Consider the following 25,989-nt stretch of genomic DNA (forward strand, 5'->3'; position numbering starts at 1 on the left):
TTGAGTACAGTTTAAAATAATGCTATACAATTTTTTACCTTTTGAATTACTTATGGAGTGTGGAAGCCAGAGGTATTTTCGATTGTAAGTGTAGTTTATGTAAAGTTCTGAATTATTTCTGTGAACCTCTCTTAATGTTCATATTGCACTTCTCGAAGTTTGCCTATTGTGACGTTTACCCTTAAAACTGAAAGATTTTCCTTTTCTTACATTTCAGTGGTCTTAGACTTCTAGTATATTATTGAGGTAATCTAGCATCTACTAGCAATAACAATGACATGGGAAGGCCTCACTGTTGTTTGTTAGTCTCTTTGTCATTCTTGCTTTAACAAGCTGATTTTATTACATTGTAAATTCTCCATATATAAGTGTTATTTTGGTTATTAATGATTGCAATGGATTTGTTGATAATTACAGCATGGATGGTTAAAGGAAAATTTTTCTGGGCGTTCATGTTTTGCATTCTTTTTGTATCTTGTGCTGGAAGCAATACACCATTGGGATTTAGATAATTGTTATAAAGATTGTGAAGGCCTTACTGTTGTTCTTATGGGGAAATGCAGTCAGATGGTTGCTGACTAAATCAAAAGTTCCCTATTTAAAAGAAAATTTAATTTTAATTCAAAGGTAAATCTGGAGAAGATAAGGTTAGTTGTTTATGGTCAGGAGGAGGATGATAATGCCACGCCAGCCATTAGAAAGTATAGTTTTGATAGTGATAAGCTTCAGAAGCACTTGTCATGATTGTTTTTTGTGCTATCTCAGAAGGCCTGTGTGTCCTTGGTTAATGGCAGAAGTAGCCCATAGCCTAACCTGCTCAGTTTCAAATCCTAGCCTAATTCCTTGAATTTTGCCTGGCGATTCTAGTGCACCTCTTAGTAAGCAGTCTGATGGTGCACAGTGCATAACGGAGTCAAGAGCCTCTCATAACCACAAATTCTACATTTACTAAAGTTTGAGGAAGACAATCAAGCCTGTTGCCAAGATCCTAATATCCCTCCACTTGCTTAAGTAAGCTCTTTAAATATCCATTTATATATGAAAGGCATGGCATATCGTTTGATGCCCTTCTAGCAAAGTTATTGTATGATGAAATTATGTTTTCCTTGCAGGTCTAGTTAGATCCAGTTCAGCCCAGACCACTTAAGAGATGTGGTGAATATGCATCTGGCACCAATTCTTTTGACTGGCACTGAGGCCTAAAGAAAGGGGCGTTAATTTTTATACCATGATCAAAACGGGGATGCCAAGTACATAAGCCTGTGAATCACCGTGTTTATTCTGGCATTTACACCCTTGGTTCTCTTACTTCAAAAGTTCAATGTTATTTTAAAAGGGGGTTGTCGAAGGACCAATCTCTTATTAACCATAGAGATGTCGGTAATGGGTGGGTGGATTAGAGGGTTTTCAGATTAAAATGTCATTCTTTCCTTAGTACAGAAATACGCACAGTCACTGATAACTGGTTCTGCCCCCCCCCCCCACGATAGGTGAAAATCAGCAAAGTAGTGACGTTTTATTTATTTCATTATCTATATCTTTTAAACATTTATAAACCTCCCCCATAATAACATTAAACCACTTTCTATCTGTGTTATCTTTTCCCACACTCTTATATTGTATTATACAGTATATAGTATTTATGAAAAAAAATTTCCTTTATGTACAGTACATACTGAGAAAAGAGTATAGGCAGTTACAGTAAACATTATTAAAAATTATTTAGTTGTAAAACAGTTTTAATTTTATACACACACACACACACACACACTCTCTCTCTCTCTCTCTCTCTCTCTCTCTCTCAAGAAGAATGACATTTTAAGCTGAAAAACCTTCAAGTGAAATCCACCCACCCATTACCGACATCTTTATGGTTGATAGGAGATTGGTTCTTTGACACGCCCCTTTTAGAATAACTGAAATTTCGAAGTAAGAGAACCAAGGGTGTACATGCCAGAATGTATACGATGATTCACGGGCTGATGTACATAGCACCCCCCTTTTGATCGTGGGATAAAAATTAACTCCTCTCTCTCTCTCTCTCTCTCTCTCTCTCTCTCTCTCTCTCTCTCTCTCTCTCTCTCTCGTGTGTGTGAATTTTTTAATGGCAGAAGAACATCATATCAGAACAAGAAGAGCATGGGAGAATCCATATTATTACCAATATTAAGTAATGGGGATGAAACACAAACCATAATAGTGACGAATGCACAGGGTTTAGTCACGAGTAACTCTAAAAGGAAAATAGAGTTCTAAGAAGAACCAACCCAAATTGAAAAAATAGATATGTTAGATATAAGTGAAACATGGTATTCACAAGAGACTGGCAGTGATGACCAGATAAAGGGTTTCCAAACATATAGATCAAACAGAACAAATAGTAATCAAGGGGGAACTGCAATATATGGAAGAGACATAAATCAAGAAAATGTCTGTGAAAAATAGAGCAACACAGAATGTGAATTGATTGCGGTAGAATTTGAATATGAAAAATTAGTGAATATTGTAGTCTACAGACCCCCAAATACTAAGGAGTTTGACATAATGATAGAAAAAATAGATGATATTTATGTAGAAACCATAAAGACTGGAATATACTCCTGTCCGGAGATTTCAACTTTCCTTTCGTGGATTGGAAAGAACGGATAGAAGAAAGTGGTCGTATATATACATATAATAAAGAGAGTAATAGTAGCGCAGAAGATAAGAGACAGTTTGAAAAACTTCAAAATATGCTATTAGAACATGATATGCAACAAATAAACCACATTCCAACAAGAAAGGACAATGCCCTAGATTTAGTATTTGTGAATGAGGTGAATTATGTTAAAGAAATAATAGTGTATAACACGGGAATTTCAGACCACAATGTCATAGAATTAATAGTCCATTCCAAAGAAGTGAACGCAGAGATAAACAAAGCACAAAACGATGGGAAGGATATGGAATATAATTTCTATGGTAAGAATATAAATGGTCAGAATTAAATGAAGAATTGAACAAAGATTGGAAAAATGTATTAGTAGGTGATAATATGCAGGTAAATACGGATATATTATACAAAATACTGGAGAAAATTGTTAAAAAATATGTACCGAAAAAAAAAAAATAAACATTAGACATGCATACCAAGAGAGAGAAGGATCTTATTTCAGAAAATTAGAAAGTGGAAGAATAATCTTGCAAAAGAAAAAAATGTATGGAAAATGATGGAAATAAAAAGTAAGATAGAAAATGCAGAAAAAAAGATTATACGATCGAAAGAAAATGAAAAAAGGGACTTAGAAGAAAGGACACTAAAGAATATCAAGAAAAAGCCCAAAGTACTTTACTTCTATGCAAAAAAGATGAATAAAGGGAGATTAGAAATAGGCCCTCTAAGAATGGAAGGACAGTTAACGAATAAGAATAAAGGAAATAAAAGGATGTAAAAGGGAGCTAGTGAGGGTTGAAGATCTAATAAAACTCGGGGGTAAAAAGTAAATATCAAGAAAGGTTGAAAATGGCATATGACGAAGTGAAAGTAAGAGAAACTGGTAATTTAGAGGAGGAGTGGAAGTTAGTAAAAGAAAATTTTGTTGGGATTGCAAGTGATGTGTGTGGCAAGAAATTGTTGGAGGCAGCATGAGGGAGAGCAGTGAATGGTGGAATGGAGTGAAGGTAAAAGTGGAAGAGAAAAAGAGGGCTTTTGAAGAATGGCTGCAGAGTAATAGTGTAGAGAAGTATGAAAGCTATAGAGAGAAAAATGTGGAAGTAAAGCTCAAGGTAAGTGAGGCAAAGAGAGCAGCTGACCTGAGGTGGAGTCAGAGATTGGGTCGTTCATATAAAGAGAATAAGAAGTTTTGGAAAGAAGTGAAGAGAGGAAGGAAGGCTGGTTCAAGAATTAAAGAGACAGTGAAAGATGGAAATGGAAGGTTGTTAAAAGGAGGGGAGGTAAGGAAAAGGTGGGCAGAATATTTTGAAAGTTTACTGAATGTTGAGGATAATAGGGAGGCAGATATAATTTTTGTTGCAGGTGTTGAGGTGCTGGTGATGGGAGATGAGAATGAGAGAGAGATTACAAGAGAGGAAGTGAGGAGAGCACTAGATGAAACGAGAGTAGGAAAAGCATCTGGTATGGATGGTGTGAGAACCGAGATGTTGAAGGAAGGGGGTGTGACTGTACTTGAATGGTTGGTGAGATTGTTTAATGTGTGTTTTGCATTGTCAATGGTACCAGTAGATTGGGTTTGTGCATGTATTGTACCACTATATAAGGGTAAGGGAGATGTGCATGAGTGTTGTAATTCAAGGGTATTAGTTTGTTGAGTGTACTTGGAAAGTGTATGGTAGAGTACTGATTAATAGGATTAAGGATAAAACAGAGATGCAATCTTAAAGTACAGGGTGGTTTTAGAAGAGGTAGGGTTGTATGAATCAGATTTGCAGGTTGGCAGATATGCAAGAAATATTTAGCAAAAGGTAAGGAGGTGCATGTTGCGTTTATGGATCTGGAGAAAGCGTATGATAGAGTTGATAGGAAAGCAATGTGGAATGTAATGAGGTTATATGGAGTTGGTGGAAGATTGTTGCAAGCAGTGAAAAGTTTCTACAAAGGTAGTAAAGCATGTATTAGGATAGGAAATGAACTGAGTGATTGGTTTCCGGTGAGAGTGGGGCTGAGACAGGGATGTGTGATGTCGCCGTGGTTGTTTAAATTGTATAATGATGGAGTGGTGAGAAAAGTGAATGCTCGAGTCCTGGGACGAGGATTGAAACTGGTAGATAAGAATGACCATGATGGGAGGTAAATCAGTTGTTGTTTGCAGATGATACTGTACTGGTTGCAGTCGCGGAAGAGAAGCTTGGCAGATTAGTGACAGAATTTGGAAGGGTGTGTGAGAGAAGGAAGTTAAGAGTTAATGCGGGTAAGAGTAAGGTTATGAGATGTATGAGAAGGGAAGGTGGTGCGAAGTTGAATGTCATTTTGAATGGAGAGTTAATTGAGGAGGTGGATCAGTTTAAGTACTTGGGGTCTGTTGTTGCAGCAAATGGTGGAGTGGAAGCAGATGTACATCAGAGAGTGAATGACGGATGCTAAGTATTAGGGGCAAGTTAAGGGAGTAGTATAAAATAGAGGGTTGAGCATGAATGTAAAGAGTTCTGTATGAGAAAGTGATTGTACCAACTGTGATGTATGGATCGGAGTTGCTGGGAATTAAAGTGACAGAGAGACAGAAATTGAATGTGTTTGAGATGAAGTGTCTAAGGAGTATGGCTGGTGTATCTCAAGTAGATAGGGTTAGGAACGAAGTAGTGAGGGTGAGAACGAGTGTAAGAAATGAGTTAGCAGCTAGAGTGGATATGAATGTGTTGAGGTGGTTTGGCCATGTTGAGAGAATGGAAAATGGCTGTCTGCTAAAGAAGGTGATGAATGCAAGAGTTGATGGGAGAAGTACAATAGGAAGGCCAAGGTTTGGGTGGATGGATGGAGTGAAGAAAGCTCTGGGTGATAGGAGGATCGATGTGAGAGAGGCAAGAAAGCGTGCTAGAAATAAGAATGAATGGCGAGCGATTATGACGCAGTTCTGGTAAGCCCCGCTGCTTTCTCCGGTGCCTTGGGTGACCACGGAGGTAGCAACAGTAGGGGATTCAGTGTTAGGAAGCTTCATCTGTGGTGGATAACAGGGGAGGGTGGGCTGTGGCACCCTAGCAGTACCACCCGAACTCGGTTGAGTTCCTTGTCAGGCTGGGAGGAACGTAGAGAGGAGAGGTACCCTTTTTTTGTTTCATTTGTTTGATGTTGGCTACCCCCCAAAATTTGTGGAAGTGCCTTGATATATGTATGTATAATTATTGTATTAAGTAGCCCTATTGAACTATATTCTGCTATTTTTAAATTGCAGCAGATTTTGATTTTAGATCTCAGGAGACCTTTTTTGTCATTGCATCTCTAACACTACTTCATTTTTATGATTCTCTAATCAAATGGCTCTTCTAGCTATAAAGGTTGGTGATCCCTGCCCCAGGGACTAACCATGTATTGATATGATCATTGCCCAAGCTCCCTCTCCTCCTAAGCTAGGACCTGGGAGGGTCAGGCAGTGGCTGCCTATGACTCAGCAGGTAGACATATAGGCTCCCCCAAACCACCCATCCTTAGCTCCCAAGGAGGGTGAGGTTGCAGACACTACAAGAAACTGTCGAGTTTGAGTGGGATTCAATCTCCCATTTAGAGAGTGCCAGGCAGGGAGTATTCCAATAGATCATCACGATCCATGAGTGTAGAAATTAGTTTTATTATAAAAAATTTGCTTTTAACGAGAAAAATCTTTTTCCAGGATGATGGAGAAATGGAAGTGGACAAGATTGCACCATCAGCTCCAAGCTCAACACCCCACTTTAATATTTTGAAGAACCTCACCAACAAAACGGCTAATACTCCTCAGGGCACTTTGACTTCCAAGAAGAGACAAAATGAAAGAGTGATTCCCAAGAGGTTAGTATTTAGGATTTTGTTTAGAATTGTATTTTATCAAGAAGTGGTTTGATGTCTTTAGTTTATTAATTAATTAGTTCAAGCACACCATTGAACTTGAATCAAAGATCTCATAGGACTCTAGTAGTAGTATATGAGCACCCTATGTATATAGAAATATGCTTATTTTGTGTAATTGTTTCAGAAGTACGGTTTCCCATGGGAATAAGGTTAAACTTTCTTGGGATTACATTGTTTAGGATATTTATGTTGTAGATGAATTCTTTTGCTATTGACATTTGAAAAATTCTCTCTCTCTCTCTCTCTCTCTCTCTCTCTCTCTCTCTCTCTCTCTCTCTCTCTCTCTCTCTCTCTCTCTCAGTATACAACTGTAAGGTTGTAATTCTAGTTTCATTAAGCAGTGTAGCATGTTTTGTTTGATGTTTAAGGGGTGTTAATGCATCTTCTGCTGGATTGTTTAACCTCTGAATGAATTTATTGTCTTGAAATATTGTCACTAATCACCATTTCATACATCCCAAAGTGAGCTAATTGAAATTATCCATTGGTTTGTTATTCAGTTACTGTTTCTCTTCATTACCCACAGATGTGAAACATCTCTAGAATTTGTAAGTTACCTATGCTTGAAGTAATCATGTACACATAGATCCTTGAATATGTCTGATTCAATATGTGTAATTCACAATATTCATTTGTCAAAACCCCAAATTTAGGGTGTTAGACAGACTATACGAGTATGGTGGTTTGTAGCTAAGATGTAATTTATGGGCATGTGAAGGTTTTTAATGTAGAAATTTATCATTGGGGGAAGTGAGATAGTTTTTTCCACATCTGAGATTTCCCTACTGCATAATCACATCATGAAAAAGATTTTGTTCCCAATATAATAATGCTAGTGTTGACTTAGATAGTAACCATAAGTGACTTCTGTTGTTTTGTATAATTCTACCTTTTTGAAATTAGTGTAGTAAATTAGTTAAGTATTAAATCTTCATTAAGCTAGACAAACTTAAAATAATGCAATGACCAATCTTAAATAACTGCAGATAATGAAAATGATGTATATCTTCAAAAATGTTTTCAGTATTTGTTGGCATAGTCATGTAGTTTCACAGTCATAGGATCTTAACATTTCCAAAAATTTACTGTAGGGAGGATGGATTAATTACCTGCCATGTGTTGGAGGATGCTGGCGTAATAACAGGAGACCGGAAAACTGAAAGCCTAAAGAAGAGCAAGAAGAGGAGGAGTGAAAGAGTAATATCACCTATGGTGAGTAGTTTGTGAACTAAATATGAAACTGTGAAAAGTCTTTGATGTTGAGGTGGAGGGAAAATACTGTAGGTAATTTTGTAAGGTCTTTGATGTTTAAAGATTGGTAAATGGGAAAGGTCTGAAGGTGGTAAAACATTTGTAGAAGTTGATTGAGGTATAAAATAGAGAAAAGGATCAGGATAGGTTAAATACTTGCAATTGTTGTATTTTGTCCAAGGACAAAAAAAATAGCAGAACTTCAAAATCTGTAACTAAAGTTGAACAGGTTTTCATTTATGTTTTGGATGTATGAGTTCTCGGGTCTCAATATGCAGAAATCCCCCACCTTATCTCGGTTCACTCAGTACATTGTTGATTTATAATTATATTGTACGTAAATCTGGAACGGAACACCCGTGATAGCTGAGGGGTTACTGTAATAAGATGCATTCTTAAAAACTCACTATGTTAAACTCTTGCTCCATCCCATTAACCATTCTTATTGCTAGTACTTTATACTTGAAAATGCATAAATTATGCGACTTAACCCTTTATTTTTTATGCAGTGTCATCTAGTATTACTGTTTTGCAAAGATTGATTTGGTTGTTATCAGAGGAGCCTATGTCACAGTCACAAATTGGTGAAGAATAAGAAGTAATAACTGCATAGCATTTATTCTTGAAAGAATTTTTAACATTTTGTGGCATGTCATCCAGGAGGATGAAATAGAATCTCGTCAACGCCGCGAAGAAATTCTGGCCAATCGAATAGAGCGTTTAAGGAAGCAAAAGGAAAAGCGGGAACTTGACAATGTACGCTTTATACGCGCAATGCAGATGATGCAATGTGGTGTAAATACGCCACTCGCACCATCATTCAGCCAGTCAGAAGACACTGGTTTGACAGAATACAGGAAGAATTGTGTGAGGAGTATGAGGGAGAAAGCACAAGATTTAGAAAGAAAACTGTTTTATTGCCCAGTAAGGAGGGTGGTAAAAGCATGCCCATGTGTGATAATTGTGGTACTAATGACTTATCATATCTGTGACATACAAGACTAACATTATTTCCTTAAAATATGTCACAAGTATGTTGTATGTGGTTTACACTAGTGCCTTTTTCAGGTTTTCATGTATTGGTTTTTATCTTCATTTGGTGGATTTTTTACTGTTGTTTCAAGTTTTTTTTTACAATACATTACTGGATGTTGAATTTCTCCTTGTCAGTTTTGTACGATATATAGAATTTCTCGCTATTGATTTTCTAAACTAATTTATTTTATTTATTATTTATCGTGTGGTTTCTAATGAAGTACAGTATTGGGTAGATTTTGGAATGTGATGTGTTAATTGTACTAGTTAAATTCCCTTGAGAAATATTTGTTTATTAATTGAGATTTTGTGGAATGTATTAACTTAATTTTAAAAGTCTTGTCTATATCACCATACAATGTTTCTTTTGTTATTTGTGTGAGCTTTCTTTATGAAAGAAATAATTTTGGAAAATACTCAATGCCTTTATACATCTAGTGTCACTATTCATACTATTTTCTTTGCAGGAAACTGCAGGGTTTGGGGAAACTATAAAGCCTCAGGTAGACTCATCTGCTGATTTTAATGACAAAGTAAAAGATCTGGAAGCTAAATTCATAGGCACTTCACATCATTCATCTGATAAGAAACCTAAGGTAACTACTAACATTTTTTTTACGAGATGAAATACTGTAATTTCCGGTTTGGATTAGTTTTTATATTTTACATTTCTTTTATAGTTTATATTATTGTTTAGCCATAATTGTAAATAGCTAATGTAGTATTATTTATTATGGAGTTGTTACTGAACCACAATCTGACAAACTGCATTTTCCAAGGCCATTGTTCAAGTGATTGCCTCTGATTTGTCTTGAGTACTGTACTAAAACCAGAATTATTGATCAAATTGTGAAATATATACAGTGGTGTTGGAGACATTTCCTTTGTTTTAACAGCCATGTGATTTTCATTGTTTGTTAGACATTGACCAAGGTGTATAGCTAGAGCTTTTTTTTTTAAGGGTAAAAAGCTTAAATCTTGAGAACTTACTGGCTGTATATGTTATGGCGTAGTAATAGTCATTATCCCTTTTCCCTGAGATGTTTTTTTCATCATGGCGACTTGGTTTACGGAAAAATAAAATTATCAAAAGATTATTGAAATGTTGTAATCAAAGTTTGAGCAAATGGTTTAAAAGCACACATACCTTCCTCATCACCTGTAAACAATTCACATATGTCAGGTAGAAAAACTCCCAAATGGTGTACTGTAGTGTCACTTAAAAACCATAATAAACACTAAGAAATCAACAAACTATTAGCAGAATGGAGTTTTGCATCTCATGAATCAAACAACAACGAACAACCCATCAAAATAACCAAGAATCAAGCATGAGAGTAAATTTATACTATGTATTAAATCCCTATTTGTTCCAACACGGAGTACTTACCTCGAACTACTTTCTTAGGAGTATGTGGGATCTCCTCCCAACCGACCAGAATTTTGTGTAATTTACCCTACCTCCATTTTCTATGCGGGGAACCTCTGGCGGAGTGATACGCGCCATGAGGCGACTCGGGGTCAGAGAGCGTGCTCGCTCAGGTCTCGACCTCCAGTAAGTTTTGCGGTTGCGTTGTGATAACATCTCGCCGCGCTCTCCTTACCCAGTGCGACCCTTTGTGTCCCACGGGGTCCCCACGTCGTCCTCTTGTGTTCATACCTTACCTTATCCTACCCTTTCCCTCTGTGTTCCTGTGTCTTGTGGTGCTTTACTGGTTCGTTATGGAGCATCCCCGTCGTTGCCCCGGGGGGCCTATGGCCGGTAAATCTTGTGGGGCTTTTCTGTCCAAGCCGGAAATCGACCCCCACTCCTCGTGTTCGTCGTGTAGGGGCAGTTTGTGTTCCCCTGCAGCCACGTGTCCGGAGTGTGAATTCTGGAATGAAGTCCAGTGGGTGCGCTACGGCACCAAAAAGAAGAAGGCTACCAAGAAGTCGCCGAAGAAGCCAAGCATTACCTCACCTCTTGCTTCGTCCGATGCCTCTTCGGAGAGAGCTTCTCTGCCGCCTTCCCCTACCCAGAATAAGTGACGAGGTAAGTCTGTTGCGGGGAAGCGGCCCATTGCTCTTCCCCAGGAGTCCGTGGTGCCTGTTGGTGGGGATGTTGTGTCGGTTCAGGCAAGTGGGGGCCTGAGGTAGGGACGGGAGTGTGTTCGGGAGACGAAGGCCTGGTGCCAGCAGGTCCCGTCTCTACCGACGATCCTATGTGGGGGAAGGCTGCCACAACCTCTTCCCCGCTTCTTGGATCTGCGTTTCAGGTACGTCAGCGGCCGGGGGAGATGCCGAGATGGAGGATTCACTGAGTTCGGACCCCCTCGCGTGGCCGCCGCCGAGGACGCCCTTCAGGTCGCCCATGAGACTGGAGGAGGATTTCGACACTTGGTTTACCCGTAAGAAAGTGCCTCGCTCTCCCCCGGCGCCCTCAACAACGCTCCCGCCCATCTTTCTCCAGCCTTCTTCATCAGCGGACTGGCATGAAGAACCACCAGCAATGCGGGACGACTCGGACCAATCAGCACGTTCGTACCAGTCTTCGGTCTCCTCTTTTGGGTCATACTCTTTCTCCTCGGAAGATGAAGGTCCGAGGGACTCGACGAGGAGATGAGACAGATCCCGCAGGAGGAGGTCCTGTTCCCATTCCCGTTCCCGTTCCCGATTTTGCCACGCCAGGAGGCATTCCAGATGCCTCAGCAGGAAACACAGGAGGAGCCGCTCGTCAAAAGAAGAATGGGTGTGTGTCATCACCCCACGCAGTCACCTCGTAGGAGCTTCAGCAGCCCCGAGTACCTCTGGCTGGCTCCCGAGAGCTCTTTCTCCATCCTCGAGGTACGGCCCTTCCAGCAGGCCCGAACATCGGCGAAAGTCCTCGCATCAGGTCTGGGTTGACAGGCATAAGCCCGCGAAGGTTCCGACTTCATCCGCACAGTGGAGAGAGTTGCCACTTCGGACTGACAGCCTTGTCCCGGACCACGGCCCTTCAAGTGAATGCCCTGACCGTAAGAGTCATCCAGCTAGCACGGGGAAGCCCGCAGCCACGTGGATCCCCGCATGAGGGGGTAGGCCCATGACGGATACCCTCGTCCCAGCGGGGCTGCCCGCTCAGCGAGTCGAGCCGCCGAGAGCTCTCCACGAGAGAAAGATGCCTCCACCTCAAGCAGAGCCCTCCGCCTTAGACGTTCCTACTCAGGTGGAGGACCACTCAGCCGAGGGCCTCATCGATAGCGGAGAATGTTCGACGGACAAGGTCTCCACGTATAGGAAGGTCCTGGCCCTCATCAGGCGCCATCATAGGCTGGATGAGCCGAAGCCCTCGACGGACGAAGCCTGGCTCTCCGGGCTTAGCAGGCTGGTGGATAACCCTGTGCAACAGAGGCCTTCCCCTGGCGAGGGACGTTAGGCTGGGTATGGACCACGTAAATAGGTTCATAGCCAGCCAGGCGGATGGTCCCAGGAATCAGAGCTCCTCCAAACTCCTCCAGGGGCTTAAGACACAGAAGCGTTTTTATCTCCCGGAGGGGCACCGCGGAGGTCCCTGTATGGTTGAGCCAGCAATTGCCATCCTTAATCAGGGAGCCGCTGAAGACAGGGCTTCCTCCGCTCCAGTATGTTTTTTTCTCCGACGGAAGCCTCCATGATGGAGGACATGGCCCTGGATTTGGTGTACGTCTCATCATGGTTAGACTGGTGGGTCTGCACGTTGGTAGGTTTTCAGGCCTCCCACGACCTCTCCATCCCCGAGAACCAGACCTTACTGAGGGAACTAATTAGCTCAGGAGGGAAGGCTTTCAAGTTCCTATCGTACCTGTCCCTCTCGCAGGCAGCCAATTGGGTCCTGGGGAAGAGGGCCACAGTCTTGAGTTGGTCAGGAGACTACCAGACAGAGAAGCGAGAGCCTTAAGGAACTTACCCCTGTGGGGCGACTCGATGTTCCCCCTGAAGGCGGTGGAAGAGACTATGGAGAGGGTCAGGAAACTGAAGGATGTGGGAGAACCCAGACCCCCTCCAGCAAGACGGCCGGCCCATAGGAGACCCTCTGCGGATGTCTCTCACCCTCCCCGTGCCTCGCCGATCCAGCCCAGAAGGGACGCCCCGTCGGTGTCGTGGCACCAGCCCTCGCAGCCCTCCCGTAGGGGTACTTCGACCGCTCACGCGAGCTTCAGACCATCCTACTCTAACTCCAGGAGAGGACGTTCCAGCCACGCCTCTCGAAGGAGATAGGATGGGAGGCCCCCTACTCCAGCCAAAGCCTCAGGTAGGGGGATGCCTCAAATCACTCTTGGCAAGCATGGCGGGACCACGGAGCGGATCCGTGGACCGTAACAGTGCTGAAGGAAGGGTAGAGGTTGCCCTTCCTAGCGGAGCCGCCCCCTCTGATCCCGGACCAGCAGGCAGAGTGGCTGGCGCCCAAGGACCCGTTGAAGAAGACAGCATTGCAGGAGGAAGTTTCGGTCATGCTCGCGAAAGGGGCAGTAGAACCAGTCAAGAATCCAGGACTGGGGTTCTACAGCAGGCTCTTCCTGGTGGAGAAAGCGACAGGGGGCTGGAGACCGGTCATAGACCTCTCAGCCCTCAACAAGTTCGTGTGCAAGACCGACTTCAAGAGGGACACCCCGAAGTCGGTCTTAGCGGCCTTGAGGGAAGAGGACTTCATGATGTCCATAGACCTCAAGGACGTCTACTTCCAGATCCCTGTCTACCCCTCCAGCAGGAAGTTCCTAAGAGTAAAATGGGGTACCCAGACGTTACATTTCAGAACCCTCTGCTTCGGTCTGTCGACAGCTCCTCAAGTCTTCACGAGAGTCTTCGCAGCAGTTTCAGCCTGGACACACGAACAGGGCATCCGCCTGATTCGGTACCTAGACGACTGGTTGTTGCTTTCACCCTCAGAGGGAGCACTGAAGGAGCATAGCGTGAAACTTCTGCGGTTCTGCAACAGCTTGGGTATCATCATCAACCTGGGAGAAGTCCCAGCTGATACCCTCCACCAGGATAACCTACCTAGGGATGGTTCTAGACTCCCGGTTGGCGAGAGCCTTCCCCTCCAGGGAGAGACTGGACAACCTACAGCAGAGACTCCGGCCCTTCCTGTCAGCGCAGCCCAGGAGAGCCAAGAACTGGCAAAGGTTGATAGGCTATCTCGTGTCGTTGGAAAAGTTAGTCCCCCAGGGGAGGCTCAAACTCAGGGGCATGCAGTGGAACCTGAAGGAGCTCTGGAACCAGGGGGACTCCCCGCACAAGATAGTCCCGGTGTCCCCGGAGACGAAGGAGGTCCTGAAGTGGTGGCATGTCAGAGAAAACACCCTCAAGGGAATGCCCTTCGCAGTCGACCCTCTGGAGATGCTGCTGTTTACGGACGCATCCAAGGAGGGTTGGGGAGCCCATCTTCTCGACAAGGCAGCAAAAGGAAAATGGGACTCCGAGGAAAGGAGCCGGCACATAAACATGCTGGAACTGATGGCCGTGCAAAGGGCATGCCGAGAGTTCGTCCATCTACTCCGGGGAAACACCGTGGCTCTGATGTGCAACAACGCCACGGTGGTAGCCTACGTGAAGAAGCAGGGAGGACTGGAGTCGAGGGAACTCTGCAGTCTTACGACGGAATTCCTGGAATGGGCAGAGGAGGAGCAGATCAAGATCACAGCCAGGTTCATTCCGGGAAAGAGGAACGTCTTAGCCGACGGCCTCAGCAGGATGGGTCAAGTTGTAGCGTCGGAATGGTCCCTACACCCAGGAGTGGGCAAGACCATCATCCTGAAATGGGGCTCGCCGGTAATAGACCTCTTCACCACGAGGCTAAACGCACAGCTCCCCGTGTTTTGTTCTCCTGTGCCAGATCCAACACCTGCGTTCAAGGATGCCTTTCAACATCCTTGGGATAATCTCGACGTACAGTATACGCCTCCCCCCCCATCGGAATGCACATGCAGGTCCTCAACAGGGTGAGGCAGGCGGACAACCTGTGGATGACTTTGGTAGCGGCCTGGTGGCCGGAGAGAGAATGGTTCGCAGACCTCCGGACAGGCCAGACCTCCGGCAGCCTCACTTCCAAAGGTTTCACAAAAACCCTCGGTCCCTTCGCCTTCACGCGTGGAGGTTATCGAGGGTCTCCTGAGGAACTGAGGAAGGAAGGATATTCGGCAAAGACCGCAGAGAGGATGTCAGGTTACCTAAGACATTCGTCTGTCGCGGTATACCAAGCGAAGTGGGCTACCTTTACAAAATGGTGCTTCTCGAAGAACATCTGGCCATTAGGGTCTTCCATTCATGAGATAGCAGACTTCCTGGTCTATCTTAGGGACGAAGTGGGCACGTCCATTCCAGCCATCAAAGGAGTCCGAGCGGCGTTGGGACAAGTCTTCCTCCTAAAGGGCATCGACCTAGGTCCTTCCAGGCATATCTCGATGCTCATCAAGAGCTTTGAACAGTCATGCCCCCCCCCCCCCCCCCCAGGCCACTAGAGTGCCCCAGTGGGATGTGGATAGAGTGCTGAAGATGCTATCGGAACCTCCCTTCGAGCCTCTTAAGGATATCCTAGACAAGGAGCTCACTCTCAAGACGGTCTTCCTTTTAGCACTTGCTTCAGCGAAAAGAGTAAGCGAGATTCATGGGCTTTCTTACGAGGTCTCTCACTCGAAGGGGTGGCGAGAAGCTACCTTCTGGTTCTTACCCACCTTCGTGGCCAAAACTCAGAACCCAGCTATTTGGGACCCTAGGTTTGAGGGGTTCATAGTGCCAGCAATCCCGCGGACGGACATCCCGAGGGACTTGCTACTGTGCCCAGTCAGGGCAGTACGGAAGTACCGAGAGATGACGGCCAGACTTCGCCCCGAGACCAAGAGTCTGTTTGTCTCCTCAGGACTGGTGAAGAAGCCGGTATCCAAGAATACGGTCTCCTTCTGGCTGCGACAGGTAATCATGAGAGCCTACGATAGTTGAGGAGTCTTCCTTCCGGAAAAGTTAGACCCCATGACATTAGAGGCCCGAGTACTTCGTTGGCCTTCGAGAGGAACATGGCACTGGGCCAGATCCTGAGGGCAGGTACATGGTCAAGACAATCCACCTTTACGGCTCACTACCTAAAGGAATGTTCGAGAAAATCCTTGGATGGATTCTCTCTTGGTCCCGTCATTTCTGCGCTCCAGAAGATTTAAAGGTGTAGCCCCGGGGAAGCTGTGGGCGGTAAGTCCAAGAGACACAGGTTCTTTCCTTACCCTTTTTCCCCCCGATCACCTTCCCCTTCCTGACCCTTGATTCCTTCACCTTCCATGGGATACACTCAGTGAAGGAATACGTCTCCAAGGATTTTTACAGAGGTGAGTTACTTAGACACTAAAATAGTTTTTTGCGTAGTTTCCCTATTCCTCGTTTTTCTATATTTGAGGTCAGCAGAACCTAGCCTCCTTTCTAGGTTCCTCTTTTCTCTTCGTCGACGGTCTCTAGGTCCGGAAGGCCACTCCCACCTCCTAAAATAAAAGTCTCCTAAGAAAGTAGTTCGAGGTAAGTACTCCGTGTTGGAACAAATCACAAATTTTAAGTAATTTTTATTTTTCCTAACAGTACTTACCTCGAACTACTTTCGGGTTATGGCCCGCCCATCCTGCCCTGAGTGCCTTACAGGACTTCATAGAAACCTATCTAGCTAAAACTTACTGGAGGTCACCTGAGCGAGCACGCTCTCTGACCCCGGGTCGCCTCATGGCGCGTATCACTCCGCCAGAGGTTCCCCTGCATAGAAAACGGAGGCATGGTAAACTACACAAAATTCTGGTCGGTTTGGGAGGAGATCCCAGATACTCCTAAGAAAGTAGTTCGAGGTAAGTACTGTAGGAAAAATACAAATTACTTAAAATTTGTGGTTTTTTTTTAGTGATTCCTGAGGGCTTGCCTTATATTTGCAATCAACCGGAAACTGGCATAGTCAAATAGATCATGGTATTGCTTTACTTTTTAAATTTGCATTTCTGATATGCAAAACCATATCAGAAGAGAAGGGTAAATAAATGTAATTAAGAATGCTGTCATTACAAATCTTTTAAAGGATGTCGTAAGGATTAGTGATAAAGTTGTGAAAAGAAACTAGTACTTTACTAATGATGGGCAGTCTATTTAGTAACCAGAGCTCACAGCTAGTGTCTCTCTATCTGCTACTATTCAGTCAATTAAAAGTTATTTTTCTATTAGAGTGCTTTGTGGGTATATTAAGAATTTCTTATTTGTGTTCTTTGGTTTTTTTTTTTCATATATTTTTATGAATGCTGATTGATTGAATTGTTTCCTTACAGCATACCGTATTTCTCTTCAATTTCCCAATAAGAAGCCATAAAGAATTATATACTTGAATCTTGCTTGTGAATAGAAAAAGATATTTATTGCAAATCCTTTTCTATTTTCTGTTAATTTTATTAAAGTTTATGAAATATGTGAAAGTTGTGATGGGAACGATTATTGAACCAAAACAGACTGTTAATATTTTTTTTACTATCTTTTGGACTTATTTTTAATGCAATAGTCATACATCAGTTAGTTCCATGACACATTTTAAGGTGAGAAAACTCCCAACACCAGTCAACCCTTAAAAAATTGCATATACTATAAGTAACTGCAAATTATTATCACTAATTCAATGTCTTTCATTAATTCAAAAGCTAACATATACTTGATTGCAAAGAACATTAAAAACTAAAATAATATTTGCTAATTACAGTATTTCATTACTAAACAAATTAGTATTATTCAACTCTAAACAAGTTACTAGAGGTATGGCAGTAGTTTCAAACAGCCGTGAGCCAAATTTATGAGACAGAAATGACTTTTAAGGTCTTATGTGAAAATTGAGGTAAAATAAGGGATCAGTTTTGGTACAATTCATTCAAAATATTTTAAAGAATGGTATGTAAACAAGGATCTAATTTAGATTGTTAAAAGTTTTATATATATAGTTTTCTACCCTATATTAAAGTGTTTAAATGAACATTTGTTGACACTAGGTACAGTAATATCTTTTTGTGAAGGAAAATGTAAAATAAGATGAATATTACTTTAAGCATATTTGCACATAAATAATATCAATTTGAATGGATAGAAACCTGTATACTGTAGTATTGATTTTATACCTTAGTCTCTTAAATATTGCTTTCACATTTTTATTTATTACTGGTCAATGCAACACAATATTAGTAACTTTCACAGTTGAAACCTGTGTAAAAGCCATCTATACTTTAAAAGTTTCATATGCTAGTGCTAGTATGTTTGATGAACCCTTATTTCACAGTACAGTATAACAAATGAATTACTGATGTGGACAGTGGAGTGCAGTATATGTTACAATTTGAACGATGGGCACATTTTGTTTAAAAGCCATTCCTTAACCGATCATGTTAGTCGTAATTTATAAGCTGTCCCATGGTAAAATTCTCTGCTGTCCATTTTGTCAAGTTTTATAAAAAAAAAAAAAAATCTTGTATTAATCTATAATACAATTAGTAAAGAGTTTGTATAGAACTCTCTAGAAAAAAGTCACAATCTGGAGAAGGGGAAGACAGCTGAGACTTAGGGGCAGCGATATGTGATCTCAATGCTACATTAGAGGGTCAAGGCTGGTATAGGGAAAGGGAATTTTTCAAGTTTTCAGGTAGATATCGACACTTAACCATCTTCGAGAAGCTAGGTATATGAATGCTAGGTGAGTATAGAAGTAATAAATACTAATTATTAAAAGGGCATTTTATTATGTATCTTAATTTTTCTGAAAATTTTGAATTTCCAGTATCCTTGCATTGTAGATTTGATCGCTCTCAGTGGCAATTGCTTTTGTCTAAACATTACAGCACAGGCAAACGTGAATCAATGGTTTCTCAATATCATTTTTTTTTATATTTTTCCTAACTCAAAGGACTTGATTCGAAGGATTGGGAAGATTGAAAAAACTGATTGGAATATTGCAGCTATAGAGAAGAAATTGCATGAAAATACTCATGGTGCTGATATTCATCTAGAAAGAGAAAAAGTGCCTAAATGGAGCAAAGATGTTTATGAAGATAAGGTAAAGCCTACGACATGCAGCGGTTTACTCTTCCCTTTGGTGCTTTGCTGGACTCGGAATTTTCTCTCATTTTCTCCGTTGAACAATCATTAATCTATCTTAACAGTGTTTTGGGGGTCAAGGCTAGAAAATATAATCTTGGTGTTGATGAACATAGTCTAATGCTAACATTATTTTATTTTAAGGTGTTTTTTAACTTCATTTTTTTAGTTTCCCTTAGAATTAAATAATGTAAAATGGACTTATTTTAGGTGTGCACATTAATTTTCTTTGTGTCTTTTGGTGTTTTTTTTTTTTGCAAACTTCCAAACTGACTGGTTATCAGATCCTTGATCATTTGTATTCAGGTACTTTGAGGAAACACATACAATTGCAATGTTAAGAATGCCTACAACTCAAATGATCTCTAGTTTTTTAACCTGAAATACATCTCTTTCTATAGTTAATGTTTGTACTGAACTTATAATCACTAGAAGAGTGACTCAGGATCTGATATTACTGAAATGTACAAGTTTAGTTTACAGTGCATATATTTGAAGTAGAACTGTGTTCACTAACCATTTTTTTTTATCTATAAGTGAAATTTCCAAAATAAATTCTTGAACTGGAAGTCAGAATGTTTTGAGCTAACCAGGAAATATATACATTTGAATCCTTTCGGCTGATTTGCATTGCATTTGGACATTCTTTGGTTTGCTTTACATTGGTTTAACTACCATGGCTGATGTGGAAATAAATACCCATTTTTATTCTCATTTTGTTGTTTTTCACAGTTCCACAACATTGAGAAAAGACTAAGAGAGAATGGTGAAGATGAGGAGACGATTGCCAAATACAAAGACATCGACGCCTCTTTAAAACGTCTTGAGATGAAACTCCGGGAAGGTTCCACTTTGGAGACGGGAATGAGAGGCCAAAATAAGGTCTCTAATTTAGCCTCTCAACTTTCTTCCAAATTAGAGAAGAAGGAAACTGAAAAAGTTTTAGTTACAAAGGTAAGCTTTTATGGGAAGGTCTATGGGTTTTTGTTTAACCTTCAAGGAAAAAATCAGCTTATTTTCATTGTGATCCATAGGATAAAGGAATCAATAATAGAATATATACAATAAGTAACAATGCAAGTGTCATTAACCATCTCCCTTTTTTGCCAAGACATGAGCTATTTTATCGAGTTTAATGTTTCGTTCAAGAAACTGTCATACCCATATTATTATTATTATTATTATTATTATTATTACTAGCTAAGCTACAACCCTAACTGGTAAAACAGGATGCTATAAGCCTAAGGGCTTCAACAAAGAAAAATAGCCCAGTGAGGAAAGGAAATAAGGGAATAAATAAACTACAAGAGAAGTAATGAACAATTAAAATAAAATATTTTAAGACCATTAGCAACATTAAAATAAATCTTTCATATATATAAACTAAAAACTTAAAAAAGAAGTCGGTAGGAGTCATGATTTATAATGCTTAATATAATTACATATAGAACAGTATTGTCATATAGCCTGTTATATGAATGCTTTGTTTTGCAGCCCATGAGGCCAACAGTCCCCTTGCCTACATCAGGTTCTGATCTCTGCCACTTTTGTGGAAATAGAGTTTATTTGGTGGAGAGGCTTAGTGCTGAGGGCAAATTTTTCCATCGCCAGTGCTTCAAGTGTGATTATTGTGCTGCAAATCTTAGACTAGGTAAGATTTTAAAGTGCGGTTGTGCTATGAATATGAAATGAAGTGTGTTCTTGAAAGGCAAGTGAAGAATTAACTTAAATTTTAATTTCCCTGTTTAGGAAATTACATATATGATCGAGATGGCAGATATGGTGGCAAATTCTTCTGTATTCCTCACTATGGGCTCAGTCCACGTGAAAGAGGTCTCCGTAGGAAAACTGAAGATACTGACAGTGCCAAGGAGAATATTGTACCTACTTCTACCTCAACCACCCCAAGTTCACATCTACATGTGAGTACTGATTTTTCACTACGTAAATATTTACCTTATGATTCACTTGCATCTGAATTTTTTGTTGTATCGCATAGTAATGGTAATTGTTTTTTTTTTTTTTATATATTAACAATTTGTTTTTGCAGAAACAATATAATACTTTTTTATCATATACATACCTGTAACGTAGCATTAGTGTTTCTTTCGTCAGTTGTTGATGTTTGGCAGTCATAACAAGGTAAAGTAACCTCTCTTTAAGTTGTGAAGATGTTGAAATGATGAATCTGTACTAATGTTTCCATGAAAAAAATTCCAGGCATTTTGAACAGTAACTATAAGGTGCTTGTAAAGAATGTACAGTTCATTAACATTTGAATACAAAAGGGTTTGGTAGATTAATAGTATGAAGTAACAAACAGGTTATTTTCTTAGTGTAGTTCTCTGTAGCTGCAGTATTTGTTTTGATCTTAACTTATTATTCATTCTTTTCCTTCTCTTCCCTACTGTATGTCTTAACCTCTAAAGTTTCCACATAATAAGTTTCTTCATTTATTATCCATAACCTAAGTAAAAGGGAGTTCTCCATACCTAACAATACTTCTTTTTCAAGTTATAACCTATAATATTGTCAGAAGTATAGATTATTAAAAACATATTAGTAAGAATATTTGAAGATTTTAGACCTAAAATTTGTTTTTACAACAGTTTAGGATGTTTAACTTTTTACGTTCTCATTTACTGATAATATTCAAGTAATTGAAGATGCTAATAACACTGGCAATGTTGCCTTTGCTATGATAACTCAAATGTACTTATACAACTGAGTTTAATATTTATATAATAGTAATAAATGGCAGACTTAATGGATGAATCTTGTAAAAAGACCAGTGTTGAGTGGGGCAGTCTTTATTAGATATCCCCACACTAAATTACAGTATCTTGCTCTTATGAAGTGATTGTGTTTTTTCATTTGGTTCATGAATTGTTAGGGATACATACATACATATACCAAGGCACTTCCCCCAATTTTGGGGGTTAGCCGACATCAAACAAATGAAACAAAAAAGGGGACCTCTCCTCTCTACATTCCTTCCAGCCTGACAAGGGACTCAACCGAGTTCGGCTGGTACTGCTAGGGTGCCTCAGCCCACCCTCCCCTGTTATCCACCACAGATGAAGCTTCATAACGCTGAATCCCCTACTGCTGCTACCTCTGCGGTCATCCAAGGCAGGGCCTACCGGAACTGCGTCACAATTGCTCGCCATTCATTCCTATTTCTAGCACGGTCTCTTGCCCCTCTCACATCTATCCTCCTATCACCCAGAGCTTTCTTCACTCCATCCATCGACCCAAACCTTTGCCTTCCTCTTGTACTTCTCCCATCAATTCTTGCATTCGTCACCTTTAGCAGACAGCCATTTTCCATCCTCTCAACATGGCCAAACCACCTCAACATATTCATATCCACTCTAGCTGCTAACTCATTTCTTACTCCCATTCTCACCCTCACTACTTCGTTCCTAACCCTATCTACTCGACATACACCAGCCATACTCCTTAGACACTTCATCTCAAACACATTCAATTTCTGTCTCTCCGTCACTTTCATTCCCCACAACTCCGATCCATACATCACAGTTGGTACAATCACTTTCTCATACAGAACTCTTTACATTCATGCCCAACCCTCTATTTTTTTACTACTCCCTTAACTGCCCCCAACACTTTGCATCCTTCATTCACTCTCTGACGCACATCTGCTTCCACTCCACCATTTGCTGCAACAACAGACCCCAAGTACTTAAACTGATCCACCTCCTCAAGTAGCTCTCCATTCAACATGACATTCAACCTCGCACTGCCTTCCCTTCCTGTACATCTCATAAGTACAGTATCATCCGCAAACAACAATTGATTTACCTCCCATTCATGGTTATTCTCATCTTACAGTTTCAATCCTCGTCCAAGCACTCGAGCATTTACCTCTCTCACCACTCCATCAACATACAAGTTAAACAACCACGGCGACATCACACATACCGGAAACCAATCGCTCACTTCATTTCCTATCCTAACACATGATTTACTACCTTTGTAGAAACTTTTCACTGCTTGCAACAACCTTCCACCAACTCCATATAACCTCATCACATTCCACATTGCTTCCCTATCAACTCTACTATCATACGCTTTCTCCAGATCCATAAACGCAACATACACCTCCTTACCTTTTGCTAAATATTTCTCGCATATCTGCCTAACTAAAAATCTGATTCATACAACCCCTATCTCTTCTAAAACCTCCCTGTACTTCTAAGATTGCATTCTCTGTTTTATCCTTAAATCATTTAATTAGTACTCTACCATACACTTTTCCAACTACACTCTACAAACTAATACCCCTTGAATTACAACACTTATGCACATCTCCCTTACCCTAATATAGTAGTACAATACATGTACAAATGCAATCTACTGGTACCATTAACAACACAAAACACATATTAAACAATCTCACCAACCATTCAAGTACTGTTAGGGATATCCAGGGATATACAGACAATCCATAAGGTACTAACATCCAATTTGCGAACTGTCAGATGTAGGATTACAAATTACCGCAAGTCAAAACTCCGTGGAGTAATGAATTTAAAATTAGTGCCACTCCGGACTGGATCCCGATGCCGCCACCACCAAGGCCGTTCAGCTGCGGTGTTTGCAATTGTGATTATTGTAGCTGTTTCTGTATATTACCTGCGCTGTATTTTTGCCTTATTTCCGTAAATTACAATACAATCAACTCCCCGTTAACACAAGGGTTTTTTTCCTGGAGGGGTCGTGTTAACGGAAATGATATTTACGGAACATAATTTCTCCATAAGAAATAATGGTAATGGGGGGGTTACGTTCCTGGACATTAGGAAAGTCTATTTTGGGATTTTTTTAATATGGAACTTGAACAAACACATTATTTAATGGTTGTGGCCCTGCATATTTGATGGCTGGTTCGGTGAGGGTTGTTGATTATTTCCCAGTGAATACAGCTGTGAAATATGCATTCATCAGTTCGTCATTTTCCAAATCGTTTGTTATAAGATTACCCTCCAAGTCTCTTAATGAGCTAATGTTTTTTATTGGTTTTTTACTCTTTACATATACAAAAAATTCATTTCGGTTTTCGTTACTAGCTGAAGCCACTCTTTTCTTTTCATTGATCTTGGCCTTTCTAGCTAGTTTATATACCTTTCAGCTTAACTTGTTGTTCTTGGAAATTTCATGAATTGAAGGCTGTGGACCCATTGATTTATGTTTCTTATTTTTACTTATTACATTGGCTATTTTTTTATTGAACCACTTAGGTTGTGGAGTTCCATTTGTTAAGATTTAGCCCTTTTTTTCCTTATATATTTCTGCAAAGGATTCCCATTGTGTGTTATGTTCCCTGTTTTGTCGTATTGTAAATTTTAGGTAGTGTTCCTTCAGTTTTATCCAGTTACTACGTCTCTAGTCTAGTTTTTTTAAACATTTAAACTTACCTGCTGGTTATATAATAATAGCTTTATGCTTCTGTCCGGCAGAAATTCAAAACTCGCAGCAATCGCATAGATATGCCAGGTATACACTAGCGCCACCACGGAGCTAGGTCGAACTATTCCTCCTAGTATCAGATTTTCTTCCGCCGCCATACTGGCTACATAGAAATGGAATTTGCCCGTGTTTAACCTGGATTTTAGCAGTACCTTGGTGATGTACTCTTGTTAAGGGTTTGAGCATTCGCTTATTGCGTGTTTGTTTGATATTTTATCGCTATGTTATAGCGTAAAAGGTAGGATTGGAAATTTTTCAACCTATTTTTAACTAACGAAAGCATACGGCGATAGGTAAACATCTCGCCTCATCGATGACATCACAGTCATTTGACATAAGTTGGAATATGACTTGCATTTTCTTTCTTTTTCTACAAAGAATGATAAGTTAATACTATCTTACAAAATATTTAGTTATATAAAATAAAAGGATTGTTATTTTAAGAACATTTTTTTTCCTTTTGGTATGCTTTCTTTGGATAATCTTCGATCTGTTTTAAAGATTGTCTAGCGTTCATGTTTATTTATGCTACGCAGTCCTCAGTCTATCGTTACAGTAATACTCTTTGTATCGATATTTATGAAAAGTACATTTTTCTTTAAAAACTAAGTTTTAAATTATATTAGATAAAAGGAATATGTCATTTTCCAATTATATTGGTCCTTTTAGTATTCTTTCTTTAACTAATCTGTTTACAAAGATTAAAGAGAATTAGCGTTCAGTTAATTTTTATACGATGTAGTATTCATGACAATCGATATAGTCTCACGATTCTTTGGATCGTTGTTTACTTGTTCGTTTTTGGAAAACAATATTTGTTCGTATAATATTTATAAATGTTCCAATTGTTAAATGTGACTTCGTCTTTTATTGGAACCCCTTAATATTAAGGGTTGATTTAAATATATAGATATATTCTTTATTCCTATATCTGTTCATGTATTGTAATATATTGATATTTTATATTAAATATTTTGTTACATTTTATATGGGATTCAGTGACTATTGCATTCCCATTCAAGCCCTTGACAGAATAGAAAGTTCTCCCTCTACGGGCGTGTATACTTTTGGTTTTATACCAAAGAGTCAAAAATGCAAATTTTCAGTGCTAAATTAGTGCAGTGAATTTTTTTTCAATACAGTGGAGGGTGCTTCTGTTCGGACCTGTCGTTATCCTAGTCTTAGACCTCTTTCAAGCTCCAGGACCCATGAGAGAAGTTAAGTCGAGCGGCGAAGGGAAGCGAGAGGCTTAGCCTGGGGCTTACCATCCTATAAGACCCGAGCAGAAGTCCCCTTGAGCGTTTTCTGTTGACGATCTCCAGAACGCTCGCCCTCGCCGTAGATAAGGCGAGGTAAAAGTGTTTTCTAACTTTAAACGATATCGCGCATCAGGCGTGAAGCTGAAAACAAAATTAAAATTATTCTTGACAGGTAATGAGCATTTAATGTTCCTACCTCTAAAAAAGAGCTGAACTTGATGGCGCGTGCCAAGCAGCTGAGCATGATGGCGCTTGCCAGGTGGCTTAGCATGGCGCCTCACGCCAAGCTGAACGTGACCCTTCACGCTAAGCCGAGCATGTCGCCTCACGCCA

The 25,989-nt window shown here is 40.6% G+C and overlaps 1 protein-coding gene across 7 annotated transcripts in view; it reads left to right on the forward strand.

Annotated features, from left to right (window-relative positions):
• Mical (Molecule interacting with CasL) overlaps positions 1-25,989 on the forward strand; it is a 442,383-nt gene that overhangs the window by 286,476 nt on the left and 129,918 nt on the right. For 5 of the 7 annotated variants that reach the window (XM_068386751.1, XM_068386754.1, XM_068386755.1 and 2 more), the window contains 8 exons: positions 6,321-6,478; positions 7,630-7,750; positions 8,450-8,713; positions 9,292-9,420; positions 18,714-18,863; positions 19,637-19,858; positions 20,399-20,555; positions 20,654-20,826. In XM_068386751.1, coding sequence (XP_068242852.1) covers positions 6,321-6,478; positions 7,630-7,750; positions 8,450-8,713; positions 9,292-9,420; positions 18,714-18,863; positions 19,637-19,858; positions 20,399-20,555; positions 20,654-20,826 — 1,374 coding nt within the window. The remainder of the gene's footprint in view (positions 1-6,320; positions 6,479-7,629; positions 7,751-8,449; positions 8,714-9,291; positions 9,421-18,713; positions 18,864-19,636; positions 19,859-20,398; positions 20,556-20,653; positions 20,827-25,989) is intronic. The other 2 variants (XM_068386756.1, XM_068386757.1) reach the window with 2 other exon arrangements.

The sequence above is a fragment of the Palaemon carinicauda genome, chromosome 14 (genome assembly GCF_036898095.1).
Source record: "Palaemon carinicauda isolate YSFRI2023 chromosome 14, ASM3689809v2, whole genome shotgun sequence".
NCBI lineage: Eukaryota > Metazoa > Arthropoda > Malacostraca > Decapoda > Palaemonidae > Palaemon > Palaemon carinicauda.